We start from the raw sequence: 12,401 nt of genomic DNA on the forward strand, positions 1-12,401 counted from the left end.
TTTTTTTTTTTTTTTGGTACCAGATATCAAACTCAGGTCCTTGTGCTTGCGAGGAAGGCAGCAGAACCACTGAGCTAAATCCCCGGCCCTTAAATTTTTAGTTAATTAAGTTTATTGGTACAATTTAGATATACATAATGATCACATTCATCAAATGGAATTTGCACCATACATTTGATATATCTTGATTTTTTTTCTCATTCCCCTCCCTTCCTTTCAACCCTTCTTTACCTCCTTTTTTACAACAGCTTTCTTTCCATTTTATCTTTCTTTTCTTTTTTCTTCCTTCCTCCCCCCACCCCCCGCCAGTGCCCCTTCCATGTGAATATTTTCTTCCTATTTCACAGTATCTATTATACATTTTGGTCCTTATTTACATTTTCAGTTTCTCATACCAGAGAAACAATGTTATATTTACACATGTGTGTCTGATTTATTTCAGTTAAGAGAACAGTCTCAAGGTGCATCCATTTATCTAGAAATGTCTAGATATGGAACAGTCTTTTACGGAATAGTAGTACTCCCTGCATAAAAAAATCCACATCTTTTTTATTCATTCATTGGATGATGGGCATTTGGGTTGTTTTCAAGATTTAGCTTATACAAACTGTGCTGCTATAAACTTGGGTGTGTATACATCACTGCAGTATAAGGCTTTTAATTTTTTCGGGAAGATACCAAGAAGGGGAATAGCTAGGTCAAATGAAACCTCTAATCCTAGTTTGTTGAGGAATCTCCAAACTGATTTCCATAGTGGTTGCACTAGTCTACACTTCCACCTACAGTGGAGAAGGTTCCTTACTCCCCACAGGAACGCCAGCATTTGTTATTGGATGGTTTCTTGACAATAGCCTCTCTTTCTAGAGTGAAGTGGAATGTAGGTCAATTTTTAAAGATAGCCTTTCCTTTCGTTTTAGCAACCAGGACAATCAGATACTCTATTATACTGACTAAAGACATGTGTAAAATAAATTGCTAAAACTGGAAATGTATTAAATTGAAATAGGTAAAACAAGGGCATTTCTAAGGTATTTTAAAATAGACATACTTATCCCAACCAAGAGTTTCTATATCTTCAATAAGAACTGAGTAGAACTGGGAAGAAAGAGGCAGTACACACAACTCTTGTCGATTCTTTAAAGCAACTTCCTATTTAAAAAAAAAAAAAAAAAGAGTCAGCTGAAGAATACTCAAGAATAAATTGTTATTATTCAGTTTCAAACATGATTTCATAATCTTAGTGTCTAAAGTCTTCATTATTTTTATAGAAAACCATGGTGACTCATTCCCGTTCTCATAAGTTAAAGGAATATAATAAAAGCAGCACAAATATAAATTTTTATATTATGAAAAAAAACTTAAAATTTTAATATTCTTCCAAACTATTATGCCTGACAAAGATGAATTTTTTTTTTTTTTTGGAGACAGGGTCTCACTATGTTGTTGAGACTGACCAGGGACTCACTATGTAGCCCAGGCTGGTCTTGAACTCATAGTGATCCTCCTGCCTCAGCCTCCCAAGTGCTGGGACTACAGGTGTATGCCACCAGGCCTGGCCAAAGATGAAAAATTTAAAAATAAAAACAACCTTAAGGCTTCATTTTCTATTTTCGTGGATATGATCTTTGACAGAAAAAACCATGTGCCTTTAAAGAAAAGCCTGAACTCTGTTGACAGACTAAAATGATACCATTAAAAACTACATCTTTTTTTTTTTGTTACTGTGGATCGATCTCGGGTCCTTGTGCTTGCAAGGCAGGTGACAGCAATGAGCCCTAAAAACCACATCTTAACAAAAACTACTCAGCATCACAGTAAATACTTGCTAATTCCTTTCACTGATTTACATTATTACTCTTTGACCAGGTAAGCCCAGTGTCTTGCCATCCATCTATCTATAGTCCCTTTCTTTTCTAGGCCCACCTATGACATCTCTAAAATGATTTATGATCCCCCAATCAAAACTATAATTTACATTTTTATAAGCAATGCAAACAACACTACAGTTGCCAAGGTTAAAAATTACCAATGACTTTTAAGTTACTAATCTTGACAAGTATTTTATTTGAATATCAGTGTCTTGCCATCCATCTATCTATAGTCCCTTTCTTTTCTAGGCCCACCTATGACATCTCTAAAATGATTTATGATCCCCCAATCAAAACTATAATTTACATTTTTATAAGCAATGCAAACAACACTACAGTTGCCAAGGTTAAAAATTACCAATGACTTTTAAGTTACTAATCTTGACAAGTATTTTATTTGAATATTTGAAATATGAAATATTCCAAAATTTCAAATTTTTTGAGAATGAAATGACACAAGTGAAAAATTCCATTCCAGGATACTCTGTTGTATGCATAAAATTATTAAAATATTGTATAAAATTACATCCAGGCTATGTGTATAAGATATATATTAAGTATAAGTGAATTTCATTTTAGACTCAGTTCCCCTCCCCAAAATATAGTAGTTTAAAATATATTCCAAAATCTTAAAAAAATTCAAAATCTGAATTCCTTCTCACTGCCAGCCATTTTGATAAGGGATACTCAACCATGAGAAGAAATAAGGAAAAACAATTAAAAATTAGGACAATAAATAACAAACCTGGAGGAATAAAGTGAAAAACTATAATCATTTCTGGTAAACAGCAGTTTAAAATTTTTTACTCCTCTGAGTATATGTTTAATCTGTTATTAGTGATAGGATACTATTAAGTTGAGGTAAAACTAGAGAATAGATTTTACAAAGTAGCATTTCAGAATCAAGACTATTAACTGAAGTTACTTCTACCAACTTCTGAATCTACTTCAAGATGGAAAGACCCTGAAAGCAGATCTATAAAACCAAGGATTTAATATGGATGCAATTAGAGTGTAAGCTTCTAGGAGACAAGGCATATTGCTGCCTTTTAAAAATATTCTAAATGTCTAATGTTAGCTAAATATAGCCTAATGTTCCAAAAAAATTAATTTGTACAGTTAAGACTGTCCTCTACTAGTTATTGAATAAAATGAAATAATATAGTTCTTAAACTTACACTGCAACAGTTACAAAGTATTTGAGAGTTCTATTTTTTACTCAGAAATATTTATTACTCTAACCATAATGATGATAAACTTCAAAAATAAAAAATATATTTCAATTTTATGTTTACGACATTTGTAAACTCTGCCTTCTAATTTGGGTCAGGCAAGTTACTTCTACTCTAGAGCCATAACAGAAAACACCAAAGGCAAAGAAGCAATCATTCTACACAGAGAAGGCCAAGGGACACAGGAGGAAGACTTCACAGGGACATGTTTAATCTTGACTTTAATATTTCCCTAGTTTCAAGGCTATAGGCTCTCAGTGTCTTAGCTCCAAAGTAGAAATACAAAGTAGAAAATAACCTACCTTAAAGTACTTTTAAAATATATTAAATATAAACTGAACTTCCACTATATGCCTAGGTATTACTAGAAATTCCATGGGAGACTTACAAAATTTCCTGAATAAGTTCAAATAGCTACCGATTTCTTTCTTTCTTTTTTTCTGTAATGGAATTCAACTCGGGACTACTTATTTCATTTGGGCACCATTCTCAAGAATTTCATTGTTGATTTTATCACAGGAATCCTACTACTAACAACATACCTTAAGAAATAAGCTAATAATTCTTACCTTTTTTAGGCATACTAATTTTATTTATTTATGTATTTTTTGGTTTTTTGGGACAGGACCTGGAACTCACTATGCAGCCCAGGCTGGTCTGGAACTCACAGTGATCCTCCTGCCTCAGCCTCCCTCCCGAGTGCTAGGATTACAGGCGTGAGGCACCATGCCCGGTTTAGGCATACTAATTTAAATGAATTAAGTAACCAACTTTGTCTATAACTTCTAAATAAAGATAAAACATAGGATCTTTTTTATTCAGAAATGAAACACAAATGGATAAAACATTGTAAACTATAGATAAACCTCAGTATTTCATTTTATTCTTAAACTAATAAATGCTTCTTCAAAATTAAATGACCAATACAGCCAATGACTTACAATCCAATAAAATTAGTTTTAATGAACAGGGTTTAGTGGGACATAGCATATATAGTTTACTCTGGTTCCCTTAGTCCTTATATTTGTACAACATATTAAAAATAACAATTAAAAAAGTAAAAGGTTTTCAAACTTTTCTCCAATGTCAAAAGGATATGAAAAAAAATGCTGTACTTCTTCACCATACCATTTTAAATGTAATTACATAATAGCCACTAATGAATTTTATAATCAATTTATAATGATTTTTGGTTTACAAATTCCAAACTGAAAATTTAATCTTCAGAAATTGATTTTATATTCTTTGTTCTTATCTCAAACATTTTATCAGAACTCTGTCTTCAGAGGGTTTTTATGAAGATTAAAAAAAAGGACTTAGGAAAATGTAGCAACTAAGCTTTCAAAATAAAGCAGTTGCAGGGCCAGGGATTTAGTTCAGTGGTTCCACCAACTGCCTTGCAAATGCAAGGACCCAAGTTCAATCCCAGGTACCGCCCAAAAAAAAAGTATAAAGCAGGTGGTACCAAGAACAAACAGGTCACAAAATGAACTACAAAGAAAGAGCAAACTGCATCCAGTTATTAATTGTGATGTTATAATTTGGACATACACAAATATAGATGAACAAGAGAAATGTAAATAAGCATAAGACATAACTAAAAACAGTATTGTTAACATCATTAGAAACCAACATTTCAGAATAAAAGTGATAAAAGCAAAGAAGTAAAAACCTGTTAATGTCAAATTTCAATTGGAAATATCAGTGTGAATACATGATTAATCATATCTTTCTAAAAATGTACTTTTTTTCTAGCTTTGCCTACTTAAAAAAGTCTAGAAGTAGTAATAAGAATGAGCGCCCTAGTTTCTCATTATGCAATACAAATACCATTTCCCACAAAAAAAAAAGAAAATATATGGCTTTGGAGATATGGCTGATTATACTTCTAGAACAGTTCTACAATAGAATGTGTAAATTAGCCTGGGCCAACTGGTATCAGAAAACAAGAAGCTTGGGTTATATTAAAAGAATTCAGGACCAACATAAAGGGGCTTACACTGTCAAAAAATAGTGCAATTTAAACACCAAAAAAAAAAAATGACTCCAATGGATTAAAGTTAATCAAATATTAAAAAAACTCATGATTTCATGATATTAAATTTTTTTTTACTTCCCTGGGACAGTTGCTAGGCACCAGCTCATTTTTCTAAAACTTGATTTTTAAAAAGGGAAAACAAGCACTTATTCTATCTCTCTTGTATGAACTATAACTCAAATAAATGAAGTAATTGATGAGTATTCTTTCTATAAAATATTTTCAGCTAATAAAGAAATCACCAAGTATAAACTCTAAAAGAGTGAATATATGTAATGATAAACATTGGCCACTAAAATCACTAGGTAATAAGATGATGAGAAATTTTAGATTGGATGGATCTACACTGTGATCATTAATCTTGATATTAGTAAAGTATAATCCTGTACTCCTGGGCATATCTGGGGAGGACATACGGTGTGTCCCTCTTCCATTGTTCCCTAGTATTTCCCCTGCTCAGCTTCAAGGCTGTCATGAACTAAGCAGCTTTGCTCCTCCACAAATTTCTAACACTTTATTTATGCCTTGAAACAAGTAGACCATGGACAGAATTCCCTGAAGAATGAGATAAATTCAACCCCTTCATTAAGTTTTGGACGTTGTATGTGTGTCCAGAGACAGAAAATTGATTAATAAAGAAAACTGATATCAGAGGTGGAATTATTTCTGTGGTTGTATCTAACCATGTGGTTTAGAAGCCTTTGGGACTAAGTCTGAAAAGGTTTGGAAAAGTGGGCTTAAGAACCCCTAAAATGGTATAGAGCTTGCTAGTTGATTCTGGCCAGAGGCAGAAGACCATACCCGATAGGAAGGCAGACATTAAAAGCCCGGCTCAGGAAGTTTCAGCTAAGAACAATGACTCCATTACAGCTGGACTAAAGGCCCAGGCAAAAATTGTAGTCTACATTTTGGCATATGTCTTGAAACTGCATGAGTTTAAGATTAAGGGTGGTGGGCTAATTAATTCAGTGGAGGAAATTTCAAGACAGCCCAACGTTCAGGCTCTAGCATGGGTACAGCTAGCTGCTTATAGTCAAATTTACAGTGAGAATCAGGGACGAAAAGCACAGCAGGAAAAAATCCTGGCCCAGAAGGAATCACATATGAAGCTTGGGCCAAAAGAGGTATGGTAGTTTAAGAGATTAGCTGCATTAAAATAAAACTAAGTACTTTATACAGTGCAAGAAAATGTCTTGAGAGCATCTCAGAAATCAGGAAGACCATATACATCACAGGCTCTAGGGTATTTAAATATAAACTCTTCATTTGAGAACAGTTCCTGGGCCCTATGCTGGCAAAGGGCTTACTATGGAAATAGCTTCCCAGGATTCATTTCACCACATTCAGCCATCCAGGCACTCAGAGGCAGCTGCAGCTGTGATACACAGAGGCCCTGGCTATGATTCTGCCAACAGTAGACTTTTATGTCATCCATCTAATATTGGTCTTACTGAAACACAGTAACACTGAAGAGTTGTTGTAACAGGGAAGTATCCACTCAGATTTCTAAGAAGGGCCCAGAAGGCCAGGAAAGGACCCTGAGAGGGCAGTGAAGTAGTGTGGATGAAGTCAAACACACTGTGGAGGTCCTAGGAAGTTGGAGATACCAGGAATGTGGGTCATCAACCAAAGAAACCTGCAGGCCATGATTGGAGCCAACACAAAAGAACAGCTATATGAGCTACAAATGGCAAAGCCATAAGGGTGGGGATACCAATGCCTTTTGGAACACACAATTTACCACCATGTGCCCTAGACTGATGAACATAGAGCTATAGGACTTAAGGTTTGCCTTACTTGAGTTTTAGTCTTGCTTTGTTCTGATTCTTTTCTATCCCCCATTCTTCCCTTTTGGAATAGGAATGTTTACCCTGTGCTACTGTACGCTGGGATCATGTAACTTGCTTTTGATTTTTACATAGGTTCACAGCTATGAGTTTGCCTCAAGTCTCAAAAGAGATTTGGACTTTTGAAAGATGATGGAACTATTGAAATGCTGTGTTTCTTGTTGTACACATGATAATATGACAGGCAGAATTATGAAGTTACTATTATCTTTATTGGAAAACTACATATGGTTTAAAACTTATGTGTTATGCTGACAAAAGATGGATTGTGACTGTTAACCTTGATATGTCAATTTAACTGGGTGAAAAAACACCTAGAAAATTAGTAAAGCACAGTCCAGTACGTGTCTGGGTAGGTCATGGATATGATCTTGGGTACTATTCACTCACTCTCTCCTTCCTGTCACTGTTTCCTGTTTACTGGCTGCTGTGAAATAAGCATCTTTGCCTCTTATTCCTCTTCTATCATGTTATTTCTGCCTTGGGGACAGTAGGCCATAGATTGAATTCCCCAAAACTATGAGCCAAATTAAACCTCGTTTAAGATGGGCATCAGAAAGGTGACAAGCTTTACTAAATGAGGAATCAAATATTATGTAACTCCAAATACAATACAATAAGTACAGGGCACCATATTTAATCAAAATAATGTACTGAAATTGGTAGCAATCTACAGACCTAACTGCTGGATTATAAAGAAGGTACAGGCTGAATATCCCTTACTAAAAAATGCTTGTGAGAAGTGCTTATGACTTCAATGTTTTAAAATTTTGGGATATTCATATCTATTTAAAAAACTATATGTAAGTATACATATATAAAATATATAGTTATAAATATACATATATAAAAATATCTTAGGGATGGGCTCTAAACCCAAACATATATAATTTACATATATTTCACATGAATCTCACACACATAGTTTGAAGAAAATTTTAAGCAATTTTTAGTAACTTTGTGCATGAAACAAAGTTTCATGATGTAAAGTTTTCCATTTGTACCTTCATATCAACACTCAAAATGTCTAGAATTTGGGAGCATTTTTGGATTTTTGGATAAGAGAAGTTCAATCCCACAGAAGAATACATTAAAAGATTCCATTAGTATCTAACAGATGAAATCTACAATGTGGGAAATTTTAGAGGACCCATAATTTTTTTTCAACAAGGTGACATGAAAAAGTAATGTGAAGAGATATTGTTATAAATTATCACATAAATCTTATATAAGAATTGAAACACCACCTTAATATAATGTGTGGACCTTGTTTGGATAATGATACAAAGAAACTACAAAATTATCATTAACTTCAGTGAGGTTTTAAATGTATATTTAAAACAGAATACTTAGCTGCTAGAAATATGTGCTGATATATTCAGAAAAGAATAGATATAGTAACCAAGATTTCCTTTAAAAATAACACAATCTTTAAAAAATAAGTCTTTTCTAAAAAAGTAGGAGAGGAAATATGACTGGCAAAATGCTGAGGCAGTATCGTGAATTTATCGCATTTACTATAATCTTTCTTTTGGTCATGCTAAAACCTTGAATAATAAAAGTTTTAAGAAAATAATAAATGTTTGAGATAAATACTCAAGTATTTAATGTAAAATGTATTCATTTAATAAACTACTATCATAAGTCTAATAAGTTTTTCAGGAATCTGCAGTTGTATACAATTATACATCATATTATATCTTAAGTATAAGCACCCGAGTTCTCCTTTAGATATTAAAATAGGATATGATAGGCTATTTTATTTCTTCACCATCTGCAGAACACTACAAGGGTACCAAATTCACTGATACAATAATTTGATTTCTACACACAGTTCTGCTCCCCATGCAATTCATAACAGTACCATCAATATTTGTGTACAAAGAAAAATCACTCATGAAATTAACAAGTTTCAAGTGATAATAATTATTAGTTTTTTAAAGGTTACAGAAACAATCAAGACTTATAGAAATATGATAACTATGTCAGAAAAAAAAATCTTACCAAAATCATCTTCAACTCTATCATAAAGCTTTTTAGATCAGGAGCATGCTGCATTCTCTAGATTAAAACATTTCCAATTAATATGATTTGTAGAATGAATACTCTCCCAAATGAAATAAAATACAGGATGAAGTGAATGTAAAAATATGTATGTGTTAGATATATCTACATTTAAAAATTTTTAAGTAATGAAAAGTACTGGTCATCATCTCCACTGTTCCTACCAATTTCATTTTGAAAGAATAATTAAAGCTCTCAAATCCATTTTGGTGACATATGAAACTATATAAGAATGACACAACCTCACATTTCTGTTTCTTCAGTTCTGTTCACTGCCAAGTTTAGCAAATCTAGCAGACCACATAATTAGTTTTAAGAAGAGAGGAGTAGGGCACAGGGATGTGAATGGAATGAGAAACATAAAACAGAAAAATCAAATAAATCTTATAATTCTCAAAATCTAGAGTAATAAATTAACAATAACTGATCAATCATCTTAAATATTTTTTATTATTTCCTTTACCTAAAGACTACTTAGATTTATTGTCCCCTTTACAACTGACCCATACTAATTCTAAAGAAGAGAATTATTCAATAAAAAAGCTATTATGATAAAATAGCAAAAAGGAAATAACTTGAGCAGGGAATGTTTTAGTTACTGTTCCATTTCCTAGAAAAATCCTCATACTTAGAATAACTAAGGAATAAAAGGAATCAGAAAAGATTTTATATTGTTTTTTTAGAACTCTACATGATTTCTCCGCTTGAAATAAAAATATCATGCTTTTATTTGTTTGATGCATTGCCCTAACATCACACAGTTCTGAACAAAGTCAAATGTAAATTTGTTCTGTCATTTAGATGAGAAAAAGCTAAAGTTAACCTTGCTCAACAATTCAGGAAGACATATCCTTCACATCTTAACATAGCTTTGTTGGTACATACCTGCACAATGTATCAAGTATCTTAGACCTTATCTTTTTCTCCATGGTATTTCTTTTTTTTTTTATTTTTTTGTTTTACTACAGGTAATAAATTATATTAAGAGTCTGTACACTACAGCTCTGTCTGAAGCTAACTCCAGCTCAATACCTATTTTTGTAAATCAAGTTTTATTGGGATGTAGCCAAGCCCTTTCATTTACCACTTGCCTACAACTGCTCAGGTGCTAAAAGAGCAGAGTGGAGTAGTTGTGGTGAAGGCTTATGGTCCACCAAGCTGAAAAAGTTACAAGGGTCTTTTATAGGAAAACTCAATGATCCTTTTGCCCACATTTAGTAAAAATAAGAAAAACAGTAATATTCAACTAGGTTTTGAAGTAAAACAAAAACTCAAATTAATTAAGGTTTCTATGAGACAAACTAGAGGGCCAGAAGAGATAAGATATTGACTCATTAGTTTAATTATTTATAAATAACTCATTTTCAATTTCTTGGTGAATTGGAAAAAAAGTTTTACATTTTATTGCTATATTTAGCTCTTATTAACAATTTTTTTTCAGGCTACTATGATATCTCAGTCCATTCTTAAACTTTAACATATAATATAAATAAATAGTCACGAGAATGAGGGGTAAAGCAAAAAATAATTTAAACATTCTATTAGAAACCTGTTATAATTATATTGCTGATATGGCAGGCTCTGTTCTACATATCAAATAGTTTATCTACTATACAGTACTTTGTAACTTGGTTATGCTTTATGCAAATGAGTATCATTATCAGTTATCACACATACCTTGCCTTTAAGGCAGAAAAATATATGCAATCAGAAAAAAAAAACAAAACACGAAAAATAAAGCAGCAAAAGAAATGCAATTTTAACTTCTATTTTTCTACAAAAGGCATTACATCATGTTCAACTGCCTCAACAGCAGTGTTTTTTGCTTGTTTCTTTAATCTTTAAAGGAATTTTCCCGTAGAAGATCCTAAATACTAAGAATAACTAAACTGCTGGGTGTGGTAGTGCATAGCTGTAATCCCAGTTACTGGGGAGGTCTAAGCAGGAAGATCACAAATTTGAGTCCAGCCTGGGCCACAAACTGAGATTCAGACTCAAAATAAAATAAGAGAAGAGTTTGTGGCTCAGCACTCAGTGAGTTCAATCCCCACAACTGTCCCCTGCAAAAAAAAGAAAAAATAAATAAATCCTGCCTATATCACACTTTAGTTACTTTTATCTCATTAAGCAAACACTCATGTCCCTAAGTGAATCCCTCACACCTTTTCTGTTGATAATCTAGAGCTACAAATCCCACTTGGCTGAACCTAACTTTGGCTCTAAATGGGTCCCGATTTTTTTTTCTATCACCGCTATATAATTTCAGCAGAAAAATCATACAGTAATTAATGGATTTGGGTAAGAGAAAAGGATGTGAAGAATATAAAGTCTCCAGAATGTAAATCAGTTTCAACACTACTCCTGCCTAAAGATCTGCTAATTCCAGAAAATATTTTATATAATTTATATATCCCTAGAATATTTGATAGCTAGTGCTGAAACCAATGAAACTCAGCAACTATTAAACTAGTTTATAATAACATTCTGCAAAGCAGGTCCTTGAAGAGTAAATTTAATAATTTCTATTCTTCATTTAAAATAAACCGTTTTAAAAGACTTACCTGTTGCACTATTTGATGGTATCCATTAAGTATAGTTTTCAGCTGCCAACTACACAGTAATCTAAAATTTTAACAGGACAAAAGAATTTATTCATTTTTTAGAATTAAAATGAAAAAACATTTGTATGGTAACATAAACATGTACAATCAAAAAATGACATAAACATGATTCTGACAAGTTAATAAAAATTTTACCACTTATACTGTTGAAAGCCTTGTCTTCAAACTGTCAGCATTAATCTTACTTTGAGATAAAAATAATCGCAGTCAATGACACACAAACAGTACATCTGTTTCTAACTTATACAAAGCAAAGTTTCCTACTGAACTAGTTTCTTTTCCAAGGTAGGTTAAAAAATAAGTTTTGATCATAAGATATCAAACTTAAATTTGAAAAAGCATATATAGCAATATATTCCTCAAATTCCAGATTAATGTAACTAAAAGATACATATTTTGAACTGTATGGGTAAAGTTCAGCCATCTATTAGCTCAACTCATCTGTACTCTCAAAAATGGGGAGGTAAGCAACTTTTCTAAGGAATTTATCTAGAAGTAGTTAAGTCACTCTGAATTTCCCCTTCTAGAACCTTTTTAAGGTATCACAAAGCCCCCCACTGCTGATTTGTTAAACTCTATACATACTTTTCTCCTCTTGGCAGACCAGTTCACTCAACTATATCCACAGATAATGATCTCTCTGAAAGTGTTTTCCATTCCTTGCTACCAATTTAGTCACCTCCTTAATTATACCCTGTGCTATCCATATTTTCTGCTATGTTTTCTCCCTT

The 12,401-nt window shown here is 32.7% G+C and overlaps 1 protein-coding gene across 3 annotated transcripts in view; it reads right to left on the reverse strand.

Moving 5' to 3' along the window:
- Fancl (FA complementation group L) overlaps positions 1-12,401 on the reverse strand; it is a 56,223-nt gene that overhangs the window by 37,004 nt on the left and 6,818 nt on the right. For all 3 annotated transcript variants that reach the window (XM_010615885.2, XM_010615886.2, XM_010615883.2), the window contains 3 exons: positions 11,611-11,671; positions 8,990-9,046; positions 1,049-1,149 (listed from right to left, as the gene is read on the reverse strand). In XM_010615885.2, the coding sequence (XP_010614187.1) occupies positions 1,049-1,149; positions 8,990-9,046; positions 11,611-11,671 (219 nt within the window). The remainder of the gene's footprint in view (positions 1-1,048; positions 1,150-8,989; positions 9,047-11,610; positions 11,672-12,401) is intronic.

This window comes from Fukomys damarensis, unplaced genomic scaffold, assembly GCF_012274545.1.
Source record: "Fukomys damarensis isolate Sample0158 unplaced genomic scaffold, DMR_v1.0_HiC HiC_scaffold_2, whole genome shotgun sequence".
Taxonomy (NCBI): domain Eukaryota; kingdom Metazoa; phylum Chordata; class Mammalia; order Rodentia; family Bathyergidae; genus Fukomys; species Fukomys damarensis.